The sequence below is a fragment of the Nansenia antarctica genome (assembly GCF_963989245.1).
Source record: "Nansenia antarctica genome assembly, chromosome: 5".
NCBI classification, from domain to species: Eukaryota; Metazoa; Chordata; class Actinopteri; order Argentiniformes; family Microstomatidae; genus Nansenia; species Nansenia antarctica.
Genome location: NC_137690.1, coordinates 43,188,544 through 43,207,416, shown reverse-complemented (window position 1 = coordinate 43,207,416; position 18,873 = coordinate 43,188,544). Strand labels below are relative to the sequence as shown.

The window sequence follows — 18,873 nt, the reverse complement described above, 5'->3', positions numbered from 1 at the left end:
ATGGAGAGGCGACAGCGACAACAACAACAAGGAAGTCGAGGTCCGCGCCGAACCCCCCGCCCCGTCCCCCGTGACGGCGAACATTCTGAAAGTACGGCTTTCTGAGGAGAACACCGGAGGAGCCAGAACTGACGCCTCGCCCGGGCCCGTTATGACCATCACTTATCCTCTAAGGCCCAAGGAGGAAACGGTGGTGGCGGTGGAGGAGGGGGTCGGTTGGGAGACCCCGGAACACGTCCGACAGGGGGGGGCTCCTCCCCCGCCTTGGGTGCAGGACCCTCTGTCCTCAGGTTATGCCAGCGACCTGCCGCTCACCTCCCCGGAGGCAGGGGGCGCCACGCAGGCGGACTGGGGAGGCATGACCAGCAGCTCTTCTGAGATTCTGGACTCTGTGATGGAGAGTCCCCTCTCGCCTCCTTCGGTCCTGCCCAGGCTCTTCCCTCAGGTCAGGGGTCTCTCCGTCGTCTGTCTCTTCTACTCGCTCAGGTGGGGAGGTGGGAGGGTGGGGGGTGATCTGTGCTGCTTCAGGGGTAGGGGTGGCATTTCTGAATGTGAGTTGTCATTGACTGTGTTAATGGCTTTGTCTGTGAGAGATGTGTGTGTGTCTGAGTGTCTGAGTGTCTGTGTGTGTGTGTGTGTGTGTGTGTGTGTGTGTGTGTGTGTGTGTGTGTGTGTGTGTGTGTGTGTGTGTGTGTGTGTGTGTGTGTACTGGTTGTTATCCCACTGCCAAAGGCTCTCTGCATGTTTCCATCCTCCCTGACTGGGGTCCCCAGTGCCTAGTCAAGACAGCCCAGGCTCTCTGTGTCTCTCTCCTTCCCCTTCCCCATCACTCATTAGCTCCCTCACACCACCCACTCTCTACCCTCTGTGTGTGTGTGTGTGTGTGTGTGTGTGTGTGTGTGTGTGTGTGTGTGTGTGTGTGTGTGTGTGCGCCTGTGTGTGTGTGTGTGTGTGTGTGTGTAAAGAATGTATGCGTCCTTCCACTACTTCCACCAGCTCATCCCCCTGTTCTGGGCTAAAGTAGGTAGAGGTTGTTTGGGGGGAAAGCTGAGGGAATCGATGGCCTCATTTGAGCTCCATTACAGTGAGGACCTGCTACACACATCTCTTTAACCCTGTCAGTACTGCTAATGCTAACACTGCTACACACATCTCTTTAACCCTGTCAGTACTGCTAAAGCTAATGCTGCTACACACATCTCTTTAACCCTGTCAGTACTGCTAATGCTGCTACACACATCTCTTTAACCCTGTCAGTACTGCTAATGCTAACGCTGCTACACACATCTCTTTAACCCTGTCAGTACTGCTAATGCTGCTACACACATCTCTTTAACCCTGTCAGTACTGCTAATGCTAACGCTGCTACACACATCTCTTTAACAGATCTTATCCACCTCATTTTTCTGGTTTTCTGCTCGAAATGACATGCCCACAGTGAATATAGAATATCTCCACAATCACAAGGGCCTTCATAATGATCTTGTTATCAAATGAAAGCTAACACCTGTGGGGTGGCTGTAGAAGTGTCAGAATCAAAATCTATGTTACTGTGTCAGAGTAAATAGAGCTAGAACATTATAAAACATCTCAAATTCAGTCTCCGCCTAAAAAAACAACAGCTTTTACAGTGAATATCACCTTGGAAACCTGATGACGAAGCCCAAATCTAGGAATCAGTACTCCAGGGTCTTATTAGTACTTGTGCCAAAGTCGATGCTAGTAATGTGAGCAAATGCAACTTTGTACCTGTTTTAGTACAGGTATGTTTAGGCGGACACCTATATGTTTAGGCCATTTGGAGATATTTTGTCACCATCTTTGACCTTTGACCTTTCTCATGTATCAGAATATCCCCCAAAAAAAAATTGGGGGGGGGAATTTTTTGGGGTTGGCCGACCAATGGTATGGAAATTCGGCGTTGAAACCGGACATGACACATTCTCCAGTTGGAGAAAACTGGATGTGACTTAGGCCGTGTTTACCGTCTCGGAAAAAAAATGGTGGCATCGTATAGCATGCAAAGTTGTGAAAAAAATGTGATATCGATGAAGAGAATTGATCGAGGTAAGCTCTTTATATCACTTCGGATCCACCTGTGGGTCCGTTGGCTCCTCTGAGGTACCCTGTCAGTACTGCTAATGCTGCTATACACATCTCTTTAACCCTGTCAGTACAGCTAATGCTCACGCTGCTACACACATCTCTTTAACCCTGTCAGTACTGCTAATGCTGCTACACACATCTCTTTAACCCTGTCAGTACTGCTAATGCTAACGCTGCTAAACACACACTCTTTAACCTTTCCTTCGTTGTGTGTGTGTGTGTCAATGGCAATCTTTGTGTACATGACGTGTGTGTGTGTGTGTGGTGTGTGTGTGTGTGTGTGTGTGTGTGTGTGTGTGTGTGTGTGTGTGTGTGTGTGTGTGTGACAGCGTCTGGTTTCTCATCTGAATAAACAGGGATTTGAGATTCATCAACCCTGCTGCTGCATACAGCCCCTTAGGGACCATACACCCCTCTATTCATCTCTCTATTCTCTCTCTATCCATCCCTCCCACGCTATCCCCCTCTCTCTACCTCTCTCTCTCTACCCCTATCTCTCTCTACCCCTCTCTCTCTACCTCTCTCTCTACCCCTCTCTCTCTACCTCTCTCTATCTACCTCTCTCTCTACCCCTCTCTCTCTCTACCTCTCTCTCTCTCTCTACCCCTCTCTCTCTACCCCTCTCTCTGTCTACCCCTCTCTCTCTACCCCTCTCTCTCTACCCCTCTCTCTCTCACCCTCTATCTCTATCCCCCCCCCCTCTCTCTCTACCCCTCTATCTCTACCCCTCTCTCTCTCTACCCCTCTATCTCTACCCCTCTCTTTCTATCTTCTCCTTGTACTTCTTCCCCTCCATCTCTCCCCCTTCTTTCCTCTGCCTTCCATTTTCTATCTGTTTCCTCCTCTCCTCTCCTCTCTCTCTCTCCCTCCCCTCCTTCCGTCGCTCCCTCCGTGAACATCAAAGGACCCTGGTTCTAAATGAGGCCTGTTCTAACCCCCAGGGGTGTGGGTGTGTGTGTGTGTGTGTGTGTGTGTGTGTGTGTAATATACATGTAGCATAAGTTTCATTACAGCAGGCAGGGTTGGCACGCTCATGTGAGAACACCACCTCTAGTCTCACACACACACACACACACACACACACACACACACACACACACACACACACTGAGAGAGAGAGGGGGGTAGAGTGAGAGGATAGAGGGGTAGAGAGAGGGTTAGACGTGAATCTACTTGGCTTTCTGTAACAACCAGAAGAGATAATCTCAGACTCATTGTGTGTCATATCATAGCTGACACCCTACTCTCTCACACTCTCTCAGACTCTCTCACACTCTCTCACAGACGTCTGAGCCTTCGGCGGATATTTAACACATTTACGGGTCATTCCTTTTTACCCAACGTTCCATCTGTTCTTACAATGCATTCTCTTTGATTTGGCTTCAGTTGGAATTGGATTTTGTGTGTGCGTGCGCGTGCACGTGCGTACGCATGTGTGAGAGAAAGAGCATGCATTATTCAGCCTGTGCATGTTACAGAATGCAGCGGGTGTTTGTGTGTGTGTGTGTGTGCGTGCGTGCGTGCGTGTAAGTAATATTATTTGTGTGTGTGTGTTGAGGTCTATTCATTTAGGTAGGCCTGGATTTCCCTCCATCAGATCCTCTCCTCCCTCTCTCTCTCCCTCTAACATATCATGTCCTCCCTCTCTCTCTCCCTCTAACATATCCTCTCCTCCCTCTCTCTCTCCCTCTAACATATCCTGTCCTCCCTCTCTCTCTCCCTCTAACATATCCTGTCCTCCCTCTCTCTTTTTCCCTCTAACATATCCTCTCCTCCCTCTCTCTCTCCCTCTAACATATCCTCTCCTCCCTCTCTCTTTCCCTCTAACATATCCTCTCCTCCCTCTCTCTCTCCCTCTAACATATCCTCTCCTCCCTCTCTCTCTCCCTCTAACATATCCTCTCCTCCCTCTCTCTCTCTCCCTCTAACATATCCTCTCCTCCCTCTCTCTTTCCCTCTAACAGATCCTCTCCTACCTCTCTCTCTCCCCCTATCACATCCTGTCCTCCTCTCTTCCCTCTCTCCCTGCTGGCTGTTGCTGCAGTCTCCTGGCACACTATGGACATTCCCTCTGTTCTATATTAGCACCAGAGAGAATAGAGGGAGGAGGAGGAGGAGGAGGAGAGGGAGTGAGAAGAAGGGATGAAAGAGGAATACTGATGGCAGGAACCAGCCACTGCCAGACACGCAAATACATCAGCTCATCACCAAAACGAATAGAGAGAAATACATAAAGGAAGTGTAGTAAAAAGGAGAGTGATGAGGGGTGAGGTACAGGGAGAATGGCCAAAGAGAGAGAGGGGGGCTGGGAGGGGGGGGGGGGGGACAAGCCACAGAAGAAGAAGAAGAAGAAGAAGAAGAAGAAGAGAGGAGGGAAACAACAGAACGAGGAAGGAGAGATAGATGGAGGAGAAGGAGAGATAGATGGAGGAGAAGGAGAGATAGATGGAGGAGAGATAGATGGAGGAACCAAAGGCGGTTTTGGAGAAAGGAGGCGTGAAAGAAAGGAGGGTAGCCATAGTCACGGAGAGAAGACACAGGAGGGGAGGGAGGGAGGGAGGGAGGGAGGCAGGCAGGCGGGCGGAGGGAGAGGGGGATTGGTGGTGAGATCTAGCCAATGAGCTGGCCAGACTTGGGACTTGAGAAAGAGAAAGAGAGAACTGAATGAATTCAAATGAACATGTCCTACTCAGATCCAGAATCCAATCTTACTGTACAGAACTGTACAGGTACACAAGACTAACATTCTGCCTCTGCTTCCACAACATTGACATTGCAGCATTCAGATACAAAACACAATAATAATAAGTAACGTAAACCCGACATTGATAAAGTAATAAAGTGACAGATCTTTCACTGTGGCTTCAATAGTGCAAGTACACGTTGCTTATTCTTGGTTAGGAGCCCGACAACTCAACACACAACTCAACACACAACTCAACACACACCAGAGACTGAGGTTGAATGAAACACCGCTTCAATAGGCATGTTAGACTCCACACTCCACTGTCTGTTATTGATATGGATGTATGATGATTGATTGTTATTGATATTGATGGGTGATGATTGAATGTTAGTGATATGGATGGGTGATGATTGAATGTTAGTCATATGGATGGGTGATGATTGAATGTTATTGATATGGATGTATGATGATTGAATGTTATTGATATGGATGTATGATGATTGATTGTTATTCAGGAGATATGGATGTATGATGATTGATTGTTATTGATATTGATGGGTGATGATTGATTGTTATTGATATTGATGGGTGATGATTGAATGTTATTGATATGGATGGGGATGATTGAATGTTATTGATATTGATGGGTGATATTGATGGGTGATGATTGAATGTTATTGATATGGATGGGTGATGATTGAATGTTATTGATAGGGATGGGTGATGATTGAATGTTATTGATATGGATGTATGATGATTGATTGTTATTCAGGAGATATGGAAGTATGATGATTGATTGTTATTGATATTGATGGGTGATGATTGATTGTTATTGATATTGATGGGTGATGATTGAATGTTATTGATATGGATGGGTGATGATTGAATGTTATTGATAGGGATGGGTGATGATTGAATGTTATTGATATGGATGTATGATGATTGATTGTTATTCAGGAGATATGGAAGTATGATGATTGATTGTTATTGATATTGATGGGTGATGATTGATTGTTATTGATATTGATGGGTGATGATTGAATGTTATTGATATGGATGGGTGATGATTGAATGTTATTGATATTGATGGGTGATCAATGTGAGACGTGAAGGATCTGGAGGAAGATATGAAGGAAACCCTCTAACAGCTGTGACACGGCTTGGTGCGTGAGTGCGTGCGTGAGTGTGAGTGTGAGTGTGTGTGTGTGTGTGTGTGTGTGTGTGTGTGTGTGTGTGTGCGAGTGCGTGTGTGTGTGAGACATGTCAGTGATTTGGGGTGAGTTTGTTTTCTCCCGGCCCTTTTTTTCTGCCTTTTTTCTTCTTCTGAGAATGGTTTGTTTGTGTCCTAAACCCTCTCTACCCCTCTCTCTCTACCTCTCTCTCTCTCTCTACCCCTCTCTCTACCCCTCTCTCTCTACCCCTCTCTCTACCCCTCTCTCTCCACCCCTCTCTCTCTACCCCTCTCTCTACCCCTCTCTCTCTACCCCTCTTTCTCTACCCCTCTCTCTCTCTATCCTCTCTCTCTCTACCCCTCTCTCTCTCTCTACCCCTCTCTCTACCCCTCTCTATCTACCCCTCTCTCTCTACCCCTCTCTCTCTCTACCCCTCTCTCTCTCTACCCCTCTCTCTCTACCCCTCTCTCTACCCCTCTCTCTCTACCCCTCTCTCTCTACCCCTCTCTCTACCCCTCTCTCTCTCTCTCTCTCTCTCTCTCTCTCCTCTCTCTCTCTCTCTCCTCCTCCAGATCTCAGAGATCTATGTGTCTGGGGACTCTGGGGACCTGACGGCCAAGGAGAAGCTGCTGCTGTGGAGCAGGCAGGCCACCGAGGGCCACCCCGGCCTGCGCTGCTCCAACTTCTCCTCCTGCTGGAGCGACGGACGCATGTTCAACGCCCTGCTGCACAGATTCAGGTACACACACACGCGCACGCATCTCCAGAACATGTCGTGTCGTGGAAAAGTTCATTATTTTCGGTCATTTCATTCAAAAAGTGACACTTTCTTGTATTCTAGATTCATTACACACAAAGTTAAACATTTCAAGCCTTTTTGGTTTGAATGTTGATGATTACGGCTCACAGTATATTAGTATATATCTCTCTGTCTCTCTTTCTCTCTCTCTCTCTCTCTCTCTCTCTCTCTCTGTCTCTCTCTGTCTCTCTCTCTCTCTGTCTCTCTCTCTCTCTCTGTCTCCCTCTCTCTCTCTTTCTCTTTCTCTTTCTCTCTCTCTCTCTCTCTCTTTCTTTCTCTCTCTCTCTCTCAATTTCAATTTCAATTTCAAAGGGCTTTATTGGCATGGGAAACATACATTTACATTGCCAAAGCATGTGAAGTGTGAAGATAAAAACAAAAAGAATGTAATGTACATACATGTACATACTAGAATAAATAAATAGATTACATACTAGATTACAAATAAATAGATTACAAATAGATTACATACTAGAATAAATAAATGAAATAAAACTTATTTAAATTCTTATGGTGGTTTTAGCCCATTTGATTGCCTTTTTCTATCACAGCAGCTAACAAATCTTGCTGCTGTGTTTGCACATTGCTGTACCTCACCCAGCAGATATGGTAGCCTTTCGACATTGGTCAAGTCCTCAAAGTCTCCCTGGATGTTGGTGATCAGTGGGAAGTATGCGTCCCCGATGTCCTTGTACAGCTGGCAGGTAGTTAACACTACAGGCGCGATGTTTTTTTACCTACTAAAGCGCGACGAGGTGTGGAATCACACGACCACTATTCACAATGGGGGAGTGTGTACTGACCCACAAAAATCGCTAGATGGTGATGTCACGCAAGAAGCGTGGACACGCAACAGAAACACACCGTCCCCCACTGCCCGCAGCGCAGAGCGCATGTCTTAGTTGTTATGCATGTTATAATAACGTATGCATGTATGTAACGTAAGTGGAGAGGAGATTCATCTAGGAGATTGATCGAGACTGCAGGAGTTTTCATTACTAACGAATGAAAGTTGATTAGCATTATTAAAAAATAACTGTAATATATATTGCAATGTTGTCCCTTTCACACATAGTTCCAAGTAATTTCCTTGGAATCCCAAGCTGTGTTGACCAGGTATCTGTAATGTTCACATTTATATATAACAGTAATACATATAGCAATAAAAGACAGCGCTGTAAATAGTGTTATTCTTGCACAATTGCACCCACAACGTGTTATTGCCGTCCGGAGTTGATCAGCTCCAGATTGAACCAAGGTTCTTCGCTACAGAAACATTTTCACACAATGACAAACATGTGATGCGTTTTATATTATATTCTTTGAACAACAGAACGGGACAGGCGCCAGAAACTGCCATAATATACCATACATATCTGCCATATATCGTACCTCCGTTTTATATTGAGAAATATGATGATAAATACATATAGGGCGGAGCTATGATATGTGGTGTGTGGCTAGATATTTTCATGTAGCACTGTGACTGTGCCTATCTGTGGATTATTATTTATAAATAGTGGTCTCCTAAGAGGAGCGAGTCTTGATTTGTTTTATGCAACAAGGAGGAGACAATGGTTACAGAAACACACCTTGGGACTTGGTGGAGCGGGGGAAACCCGATGTCTTTGTTCATTGATCGGAAACGATTGAGAGCCATCAACCCTCCCCCATCAACATCAAGTGATTGTAACTCAGAAGTTTGTAACTTAGAAACGAGTCGTCCCATACAGTGATTTTGTTTGTGCCTACTTGTTAGAAACAGAGCCTAGTATGTTTATAACCAAGTGCTTTAGTTTCTCTGCAATTGGCTACTATGCTGCCAAAATCAACTATCCAAATATGAATCTGCGTATATCTATGTACAACCTTGTTGTAGCCTATTATTATCATGGTCGACATGAGAATTGTTGGCTACTTCATATCACAACTGAACATTCATATATAGCCTATTGCATTATTTGAAAATTGACAGCGCTGTACATAGTGTCATTCAATGCACAAGCACGTAATTTCAAACGATTTTGGTCGACAGCGAAATACATTATCAATATCTTATTATCAATTCAACCCACTCAGAAATATCCGTTCGTTATATCGTTGATGATTACAGGCATAATCATCGCCGACATCATTTTATTTGATGTACACATTTCACGGCAAGAGACAGTTTATTCTCCCAACAATTGTTTGTTCACTGCACAACATGAACACAGTGAGGATTCAAACAAACACAATAATGAATACACTCTGCAACGGGACAGGCACGAGAAACTGCCGTGGTTGAAACTGCCGTGGTTGAGAGAGTTGAGTACAACTGAGTACAACCTTTCTGGTGGGGGATTGTTTGAAGGGCTTGTTGGAGGAATTGGCATCCTTTGTGTGGTCAAGTCAAAAGTCAAAAGTCACTTTATTGTCCCATCACTGGGAAATTTGTATTGGGCTTACACCCCACAGCAGCCAACAAAGAACAACAGACAATACAGAATGTTAACACACAAACAGAAGGCAGCCTTGATTAAAACAAGAGTGGAAATAAAACGATAAGCAAGATATGTTCAACATTCATCTGGTGCAGTTTAAAAGTTTAACAGAAACGGGAATAAAAGAATTTTTAAATCTATTTAGTCTAGCGCGGGGGACTCTGAACCTCCTCCCAGAGGGCAGCAGTTCATACTCTGCATGTAGGACATGGGAGGGATTCATGATAATTCTATTAGCCTGTCTGAGAGTAGCCTGTTCAAAAATAGACTGCAGGGATGAGTGGTCTTTCACCCCTATGATCTTCCATGCAGTCTGGTGATCGGAAACGATCAGAAAGAGATCATTGAGAATAAGATGACCCTCCCCCATGCATCAACCATCAATTGTCAGGATTCATCTGTGATAAACAATTGCCTACTAATTACATGCCATTGAATATGTTTGCATATGAACACACTTATTCCTACATTATCAATATCTTATTATCAATTGTCAATACTCTCTCCCTTCTTCTCCTTACTTTCCTGTCTGTCTTCACTATATCTGGGACTGCCCCACTCAGAAATATCCGTTCGTTATATCGTTGATGATTACAGGCATAATCATCGCCGACATCATTTTATTTGATGTACACATTTCACGGCAATTGTTTGTTCACTGCACAACATGAACACAGTGAGGACAGCACACTTGTCTGTCTTCACTATATCACGCAAGAGAAACACACCGTGGGAGAAACCTGATCTTATTGTTCATTGATCGGAAACGATCGAGAGCCATTCAACCCTCCCCCATCAACATCAAGTGTATGTAACTCAGAACTTTGTAACTTAGAAACGAGTTGTCCCATAGCCACGGTTCTTCGCTACAGAAACATTTTCACACAATGACAAACATGTGATGCGTTTTATATTATATTCTTTGAACAACAGAACGGGACAGGCGCGAGAAACTGCCACATATCATCCCAGTACCTCCATACCACATGTATTTTTAATATTTTTCAATATATGTTGTATTGTCTGAACGAACATTTATTTCGCCATATTACGTGACTTATTACCTTCGTTTTTTGTGAACGGGACGATCAGAAAGAGATTCGTTTACCACAAAACAAGGAATGCAAAATCCAAAAAACAACGTGTTACATTGGCCGTCCTAATGAGACGATAATAGGCTACTCAAATAGAAGTCATTATCACTATTAGGCTACCGCGTCTCAATCTCAATGGCATTCAATTGTCAGGATTCATCTGTGATAAACAATGGCCTACTAATTTCAATCTCAATGGCATTCAATTGTCAGGATTCATCTGTGATAAACAATGGCCTACTAATTACATGCCATTGAATATGTTTGCATATGAACACACTTATTCCTATAAATTAGCCTGCATTACAGTTGGAGACCAGAACTACTCGTAATTTTGCTGTGATGAGTCGCCCAGAGAGCAGACGCGAGTGGTCCCCTGAAGAGATTTTAGCCTACATGCACGATGTACCAGCGGACCACTCGGACGGCGGGGGAGAATCAGGAGATGATGAGAGAAAAATCATGGTAAGACTTGGTTACAACACTGTAAACAAAAAATCTGTAAATTATAGTATGAAAAACTAATATAGATTGCATTGTCAGTTGTGTGTGTGTGTGGACATGTCCCGTGCTAATATAAAATCGCATCATATAGGCTATTGTTTTTCTGTGCATGATTACATGAAAACAACAACTAATAGTTTATTGTGTGTGGACATGTCCCGTGCTAATATAAAATCGCATCATATAGGCTATTGTTTTTCTGTGCATGATTACATGAAAACAACAACTAATAGTTTATTGTGTGTGGACATGTCCCGTGCTAATATAAAATCGCATCATATAGGCTATTGTTTTTCTGTGCATGATTACATGAAAACAACAACTAATAGTTTATTGTGTGTGGACATGTCCCGTGCTAATATAAAATCGCATCATATAGGCTATTGTTTTTCTGTGCATGATTACATGAAAACAACAACTAATAGTTTATTGTGTCTTACAGGCAGCAGGCGATCATGTCATTGAATCAGACGCAGATGCTTCAGAATGCGACTCTGACATTGAGGACGCAAGTGAAGCCACGAAAGAGCAGGGTCGAGACGGCACAGTGTGGACTGAGCAACCAGGCGCAACACAGCGCAACCCAGGCCCTCGGAGAGGCAGAGAACGACAGGCCAATATCATAAAGACAGCTCCAGGCCCGACTCGTTATGCCAAATCGAACATTACAAGTCCGTTGAGCAGTCTACTGTGTCTGATTGACACGGAAATGTGGCAACAGATTCTAAAGTACACTCAGGCAGAAGCTGACCGGAGTAATGATGAGATGTTCAATTTGACAATGGACGAACTAAAGGCATTCGTGGGTCTCCTTTACTACAAAGGAGTTTTATGTTCCAAGTCCGTGAGGGTGGATGACCTCTGGTCATCACAATTCGGAATCGCTGTCTTCAAGGAGACAATGACTCGCCAGAAGTTCCGAGATATCATGCGCTATCTACGCTTTGATGACAAGAACACACGAGCTGCCCGCGTTCCAGTGGATAAATTTGCCATGATTTCAGACATTTTTTACAAATTTGTGAAAAACAGCATTGCATCGTACACACCTGGTGACAACATTACCGTGGATGAACAGTTGTTCCCGACCAAAGCAAGATGTGGTTTCACACAGTACATGGCCAATAAACCTGACAAATTTGGCATAAAGTTCTGGGTTGCAGCGGATGTGGACACCAAATACATGTTGAACGCACATCCCTACCTAGGGAAAGATGCAAGCAGGCCGGCCGGTCAGCGGTTATCGGACAATGTTGTGCTGCGTCTGATGGAGCCGTTCGTGGGCAAAGGAAGAAATGTCACGACAGATAATTACTTCACCTCCTTGCCACTGGCAAACACCCTTTTGGCCCAACAAACCACAATTGTTGGCACAATTAATAAAATCAGACGGGAGTTGCCCCCATGTACACGGGCACAGACTGAAAGATTTTCCAGCAAGGTGCTGAGGGCTGGAGAAGCCACACTCACGGTTTACCAGGCAAAACCTAAGAAAAATGTATGCCTCCTCAGCACACTGCATCAAACCGTTTCTACTGATGATGGCCCAAAGAAACTGCCCGAAACGGTTTCCTACTACAACAGCACTAAGTTCGGTGTTGATGTTCTGGACCAGATGACGAGGAAATACACAGTAAAAGGAGGGACCCGCCGTTGGCCTGTAGCTGTGTTTTACAACATTTTGGACATGGCTGCAATTAATGCACGCATTCTGTACAGCCAGTGCATGGGCGTCAGGATAAGCAGGAAGAAATTCCTTTTTAAGTTGGCAGGGGAGCTGTGTGAGCCACTGGTAATGACAAGGCTTCCTTCTACACCAGCAGCGAGAAGGCGACTGCAGCTCGAAAATCCTCGCACACCTCCGTCCCCACAGGTGAAAAGAAAAAAGTGTCAAAGCAATTAACATCTGCCAGTCATGTGGACGATTTGTCTGTGGCACATGCACCAAGCCAGCAACGGTGTGCTGGGGATGCTGACTGTCCCATGGCCAGGCCTGATGCCTCTCCTGCCCTGTCTACCTGACAGCGCCCACGCTGAGCGCTCCGGCGACCTCCTATTCACTTTCTACTTTTTTTTAATATATATTGGTGTTCATATTAATTACCATACTTTTTACTTGGAAGAATTGACGTGAACATTGCAAGTAAATAAAAATGTTACTTGAATTATCTGTCTCTCTGTGTTCGTTTGTAGTAGAAATATCACATCTGATATATCTATGTAAATAGATTTCACTGCAACATGAACACACTATATTTTCACTTTTCACAACAGCTATTTTCATTTCATTTATAATGTGCAGTAAACAAACAAAATAATGTATACTCTCTGCAATTGGCTACTATACAATGGTGCCAAAATCAACTATCCAAATATGAATCTGCGTATATCTATGTACAACCTTGTTGTAGCCTATTATTATCATGGTCGACATGAGAATTGTTGGCTACTTCATATCACAACTGAACATTCATATCAGAATCAGAATCAGAATCAGAAGACTTTTATTGCCATGACATGTAAACATGTTAGGAATTTGGTTTGGAACAATGGAGCACGGTTTACAGCAGGATAGGTGCAAGACAGGACAAGACAGTGCAAACCAACATCAAAGTGCAAGAGTCATAATTAATATAAATATAAAGTGCAGAGATCAAGTGTTCAAGTGTTCATATCCAGACAGTCCAAAGCTCTCTGGGTGGGGGTGGAGGGAGGGTAGATATATATATATATATATATATATATATATATATATATATATATATATATATATACAGGGGTGCACATAACTTTTTGGGGCCAGTGCTCAGAGGAGCACCTAGGGATGCTGCTTGGTGCTCCCCGAGCTCGCGAGTCACGACCCGTCCCACAGGATGGATAAAAAAGGGATACATGGATAACTTATATTAGCAAAACGACATTTATTCATAAATAAAGATGAACGAACAAATGATTGTGTGCAAAACAAAAGAAACAAATGCAAAATCAAATGACTGCTCTTTAAGCATTAAAGTCTGTCAGACTCCTTTAAACACAATGAAATCAACTGACATCTCTTTAAGCACTAACTGAATGTCTGTTCTGTAAACACTGAAATCAACTTTTCAACAAAAAGTTACAGCCTGAGCATTTATTTATGCTACAAGCTTAATCATAATCATCACTGCTCTCTTGACTGCTGTAAGTTATCACTGTCCTCAATTTCAACCATGGTAGAGGATGTTGTAGGCTATCACTTTAAATAGCTCATTATTTTGATTGTGCAACAAAGTCTTTTTTTTTTTCCTAATAGAATTCCCAACCATATTCCCTGGGTCAGGGGTCTAGGTGCGATAATGAAGCTGTAAAACAAACGTCTGAACGTTTGAAAGCTTCAGAGAAAAGAAACGTGAAGTCCCTTGGTGTTGTTTTTCCTTTTAGCGACGAGTCGTTCGGGACTGAATTTTCACGTGTCGGCGTGATAACCGTGCGATACGCGATACGCGGAATGAAAGTACAAGTTACGATACTTTCCGAATGTTTTCGTGAGGGGAGTCGCCGTGGTCGTTGTGATGGCGTTACGGGGCTTGCAGTGATGCAGCAGTCAGCAGTCAGCAGGTGGATTTTGAGGAAGTAAATTCCTCTCCCAGCGCTTGCAGCTGTTGGTGCGCAAGAGCGCGTTCATGCCGCTGATCTTCCGCGCAGCATGCATTTTGGCGACGCATGCGCACTGGCGCACCAGTTATGTGCACCCCTGTATATATATATAGCCTATAGCATTATTTGAAAATTGACAGCGCTGTACAGGCATAATCATCAAAAAAGACATTATATACAATATTATAAATATCCGTTTGTTATATACTATTTGTTGATGAACTACTTTGCTGTGGTACCTATGTAATACCACACAGCTTGATAGGTACATACTGTGCAGTGTATCATTCATAACTGTACATAGGCTACACATATCATAATATCTTATCACTATTGCATGGAACTTGGGTGAAAAAAAAACCTCAGCTCCAACAAATCTGAAGGGATTGTAAAAGTCATACTGTACAGTTTATCATTTTCATAACTGTCTGTACATATACATATCTTATGTATCACTATTGCTATATATAGCCTATATATAAACACATTATGTTACAAATATCAGTCTTATCCACTGTATCTAATTCAGCACTGAAGACTGAAGGTTGAGCACAGTGTGTGCCCCCTTGCTACCTCTGCTGATATAAAAGAGAATTGCAGCCTTGGAGAAAAAGATGGCAGCCGAATCCCAAGGCAAATACACAGACACACACAGAAATACTGCAAAATCGCTTTATACTAACTCGATTTTGAAAATGTAAAGATGCTGGGTTGTAGAACGCACATATCTAGGAAAAGTCATGAAAGGAGGGTCCTGAAATTTGATCGAGTGCAAAGGTAGATTTTTTTTTGTACTCACTGGTGCTGTTTAACACCTCACGGCTGATTAAGTGTTAAGAAGTGCAGCTCTGTTTCCACCTGGTTTTGTGTGCAGTGGGTGCACAGTCTGTCTGGTCTGGGGAGCCAGGTCTGCCTGTGGCGGCCTTTCTCGCCAGGTTGTGTTCACTGAGTCTGTACATAGTCAAAGATTTCCTTAGCTTTGGGTCTGTCACAGTACTCAGGTATTCTGCCACTGTGTATTTTCTGTTTAGGGCCAAATAGCATTCCAATTTGCTCTGGTTTTTGGTTGATTCTTGCCAATGTGTCAGGTAGTTTTCTTTTTGTTTTCTTATAATTTGGTTTAGTCTAATAGGTGGCTCTGCTTGTGACTGTGAGAGTCCCAGAACTAGCTGGCTGAGGGGGCATCTCCCTAGAGTCTCTCTGTGGGTAAGGGCTTTGTTGTGGAGCGTGTCAGGGTGACTTTCTTTTAGGTGGTTGTAAAATTTAAACGCTCTCTTTTGAATTTTTATAATTAGTGGGTATCGTCCTAATTCTGCTCTACATGCGTTATTTTGTGTTTTGCGTTGGATACGAAGAATGGATTTGCAGAACTCTGCATGCAGAGTCTCAATTTGGTGTTTGTCCCATTTTGCAAAATCTTGGTTGGCAGGTGGACCCCAGACCTCGCAACCATAGAGGGAAATGGGTTCTATAACGGAGTCCAATAATTTGAGCCAGATTTGAATAGGGATGTCTAACTTGATGTTCCTTTTGATGGCGTAAAAAGCCCTCCTTGCCTTATCTCTCAGGTCGTTCACAGCTTTGTTGAAGCTACCTGTGGTGCTGATGTTTAGGCCGAGGTAGGTATAATTCTTTGTATGTTCTAGGGCAATTGTATCTAGGAAGAATTTGAATTTGTGGTGCTGGAGGCTGGATCTTTTTTGGAAAATCATAATTTTCGTCTTAGTGAGATTCACTGTCAAGGCCCAGGTCTGGGAGAATTGGTATAGAAGGTCGAGGTGCTGTTGTAGCCCTTCTTTGGTTGGGGACAGCAGCACCAGGTCATCAGCAAACAGTAGACATTTGACTTCTGTGTCTACTAGGGGGATGCCAGGTGCTGCAGACTGTTCTAATGTTTTTGCCAAACTGTTGATATAGATGTTGAAGAGGGTTGGACTCAAGCTGCATCCCTGTCTAACCCTCCGGCTTTGGGAAAAGAAGTCTGTGTGGTTTTTGCCAATCTTAACAGCACACTTGTTGTTAGTGTACATTGACTTTATGATGTCGTATGTTTTTCCTCCAACACCATTTTCCAACAGTGTGAATAGCAGACCTTTGTGCCAAATTGAATCAAAGGCTTTTTTGAAATCTACGAAGCAGGCGAATAGTTTGCTTTTGTTTTTGTTTATTTGGTTGTCAATTAGGGTGCTGAGGGTGAATATATGGTCTGTTGTACGATACTTTGGTAAAAAACCAATTTGGGATTTGCTTAGAACATTGTTTACAGTGAGGTAATGTAGGAGTCTGTGGTTGATGATCATACAGAGGATTTTCCCAAGGTTGCTGTTGACACAGATCCCACGGTAGTTATTTGGATCAGATTTATCTCCACTTTTGTGGAGCGGCGTTATCAATCCTGGGTTCCAAATATTGGGGAAGATCCCAGAGCTAAGGACAATGTTGAAGAGTTTTAATATAGCCAATTGGAATTTGACGTCTGTGAATTTTAGCATTTCATTTAGGATGCCATCGACACCACAGGCCTTCTTAGTTTCGAGTGAATTTATTTTGTCCTGTACTTCCTTTAGTGTAATTGGAGAGTCTAGCGGGTTCTGGTAGTCTTTTATGGCTGACTCTAAACGTTGTAGTTTATCTTGTATGTGTCTTTGCTGTTTATTTTTCTCTATTGGACCAAAGAGATTGGAGAAGTGATTTACCCATATATCTCCATTTTGGATGGGTAGATCCTCATGTTTTTGTTTATTTAGTGTGTTCCATTTTTCCCAGAATTTGTTTGTTTTTATGGATTCCTCTATAGAGTGTAGCTGGTTTCTAACATGATGGTCCCTTTTTTTCTTTAATGTATTTTTATACAGTTTTAATGTTTCACCATAGTGAAGATGTGTGCTCTGGTTGTCTGGGTCTCTATGTTTCTGGTTTGATAGGTTCCTTAGTTCCTTTCTGAGGTTTTGACACTCGTTGTCGAACCATTTGTCATTGTTGTTATTTCTGGGGGGGTTTCTATTTGAGGCCTTTAGGTCAGATAAGGAGGCTGAAAGGTCAAATATATTATTAAGGTTTTCTACTGCCTTGTTTACACCTTCACTGTTGTATTGAAAGGTTTTTTTCAGGAACTGGTCTAATAGTGATTGAACTTGTTGTTGTCTAATAGCGTTTTGATATGTTTCAACACTACCTTCCTTCCATTTGTAGTATTTTTTAATAGTGTGTAGTTTGGTAGGTTTTACTACTTCATGATTGGGTGTTGAACTGTTCAGGTAGACTGTGGTTTTGCTGTGGTCTGACAGGGGTGTTAATGGGCTGATTGTGAACGCTCTGAGAGACACCAGGCTAAGGTCAGTGATGAAGTAATCTACTGTACTGTTACCCAGAGATGAGCTGTAGGTGTACCTACCATAGGAGTCTCCTCGAAGCCTACCGTTGACTATGTACAGTCCCAGTGAACGACAGAGCTGTAGGAGTTGTGACCCATGTTTGTTTGTTGCCTTGTCGTAGCTGTGTCTGGGAGGGCATATTGGGGAGGGGATGTTACCACCTCCTGGTAGGTGTTTGTCACCCTGTGTGCTGAGAGTGTCAGGTTCTCGTCCTGTCCTGGCGTTGAGGTCTCCACAGACTACAATGTGACCACAGGACTGGAAATGGTTAATTTCCTCCTCTAGGATGGAGAACATGTCATCTTTAAAATATGGGGATTTAATTGGGGGGATGTATGTAGCACACAGGAGGATATTTTTCTCGGTTGAGGTAAGTTCCTTATTTATTTCTAGCCATATGTAGAAAGCTCCTGTTTTGATTGGCGTGATGGAGTGAGAGAGTTCTAATTTGTGCCATATTAGGATACCTCCCGAGTCTCGTCCCTGTCTGATCCCAGGTAGCTTGGTGGATGGTACTACCAGTTCTCTATAGTTGCCGGGACAGCCAGTGGGACCATCTCCTCTATACCATGTCTCCTGTAGGATAATTATGTCTGTGTTTGAAATTTCTTTCGTGAAGTCTGGGTTTCTGCTCTTAATGCCAAAGGTAGTCGACCTCAGACCTTGAATGTTCCAGGATGATATTGTTAAAGATTTGTATTCCATGTTGTTTTTGTTCTAATGGTTTTAGTCCCGGACCATGACTGCGTAGAGCTCACTGAGCATCTGGTGTATGCTCAGGTCGTAGGGTGGGGCTCTGCTAGGTGTAGGTTTTGGGCTTCCTCTGTTCACAGCCTGCGCATATGTGTGGTATGGGGATGGCAGGGGCGGGGTGGGCCTGGCCTGGGGTGCAGCAGGGTGTCTATTTGGTGCAGCCGGGAGACCTCTGGGTGTAGCAGGCTGTCCTCTAGATGTAGCAGGGTGTCCTCTAGATGTAGCAGGGTGTCCTCTAGATGCAGCAGGGTGTTCTCTGGATGCAG

At 43.8% G+C, this 18,873-nt stretch overlaps 1 protein-coding gene across 1 annotated transcript in view; it reads left to right on the top strand.

Annotated features, from left to right (window-relative positions):
* Positions 1-18,873, top strand: part of macf1a (microtubule actin crosslinking factor 1a) — a gene marked incomplete at its 5' end in the record, with an annotated part of 389,501 nt that overhangs the window by 181,196 nt on the left and 189,432 nt on the right. The window contains 1 exon segment of the mRNA XM_080531631.1: positions 6,537-6,703. Within this exon segment, the coding sequence (XP_080387757.1) occupies positions 6,537-6,703 (167 nt within the window).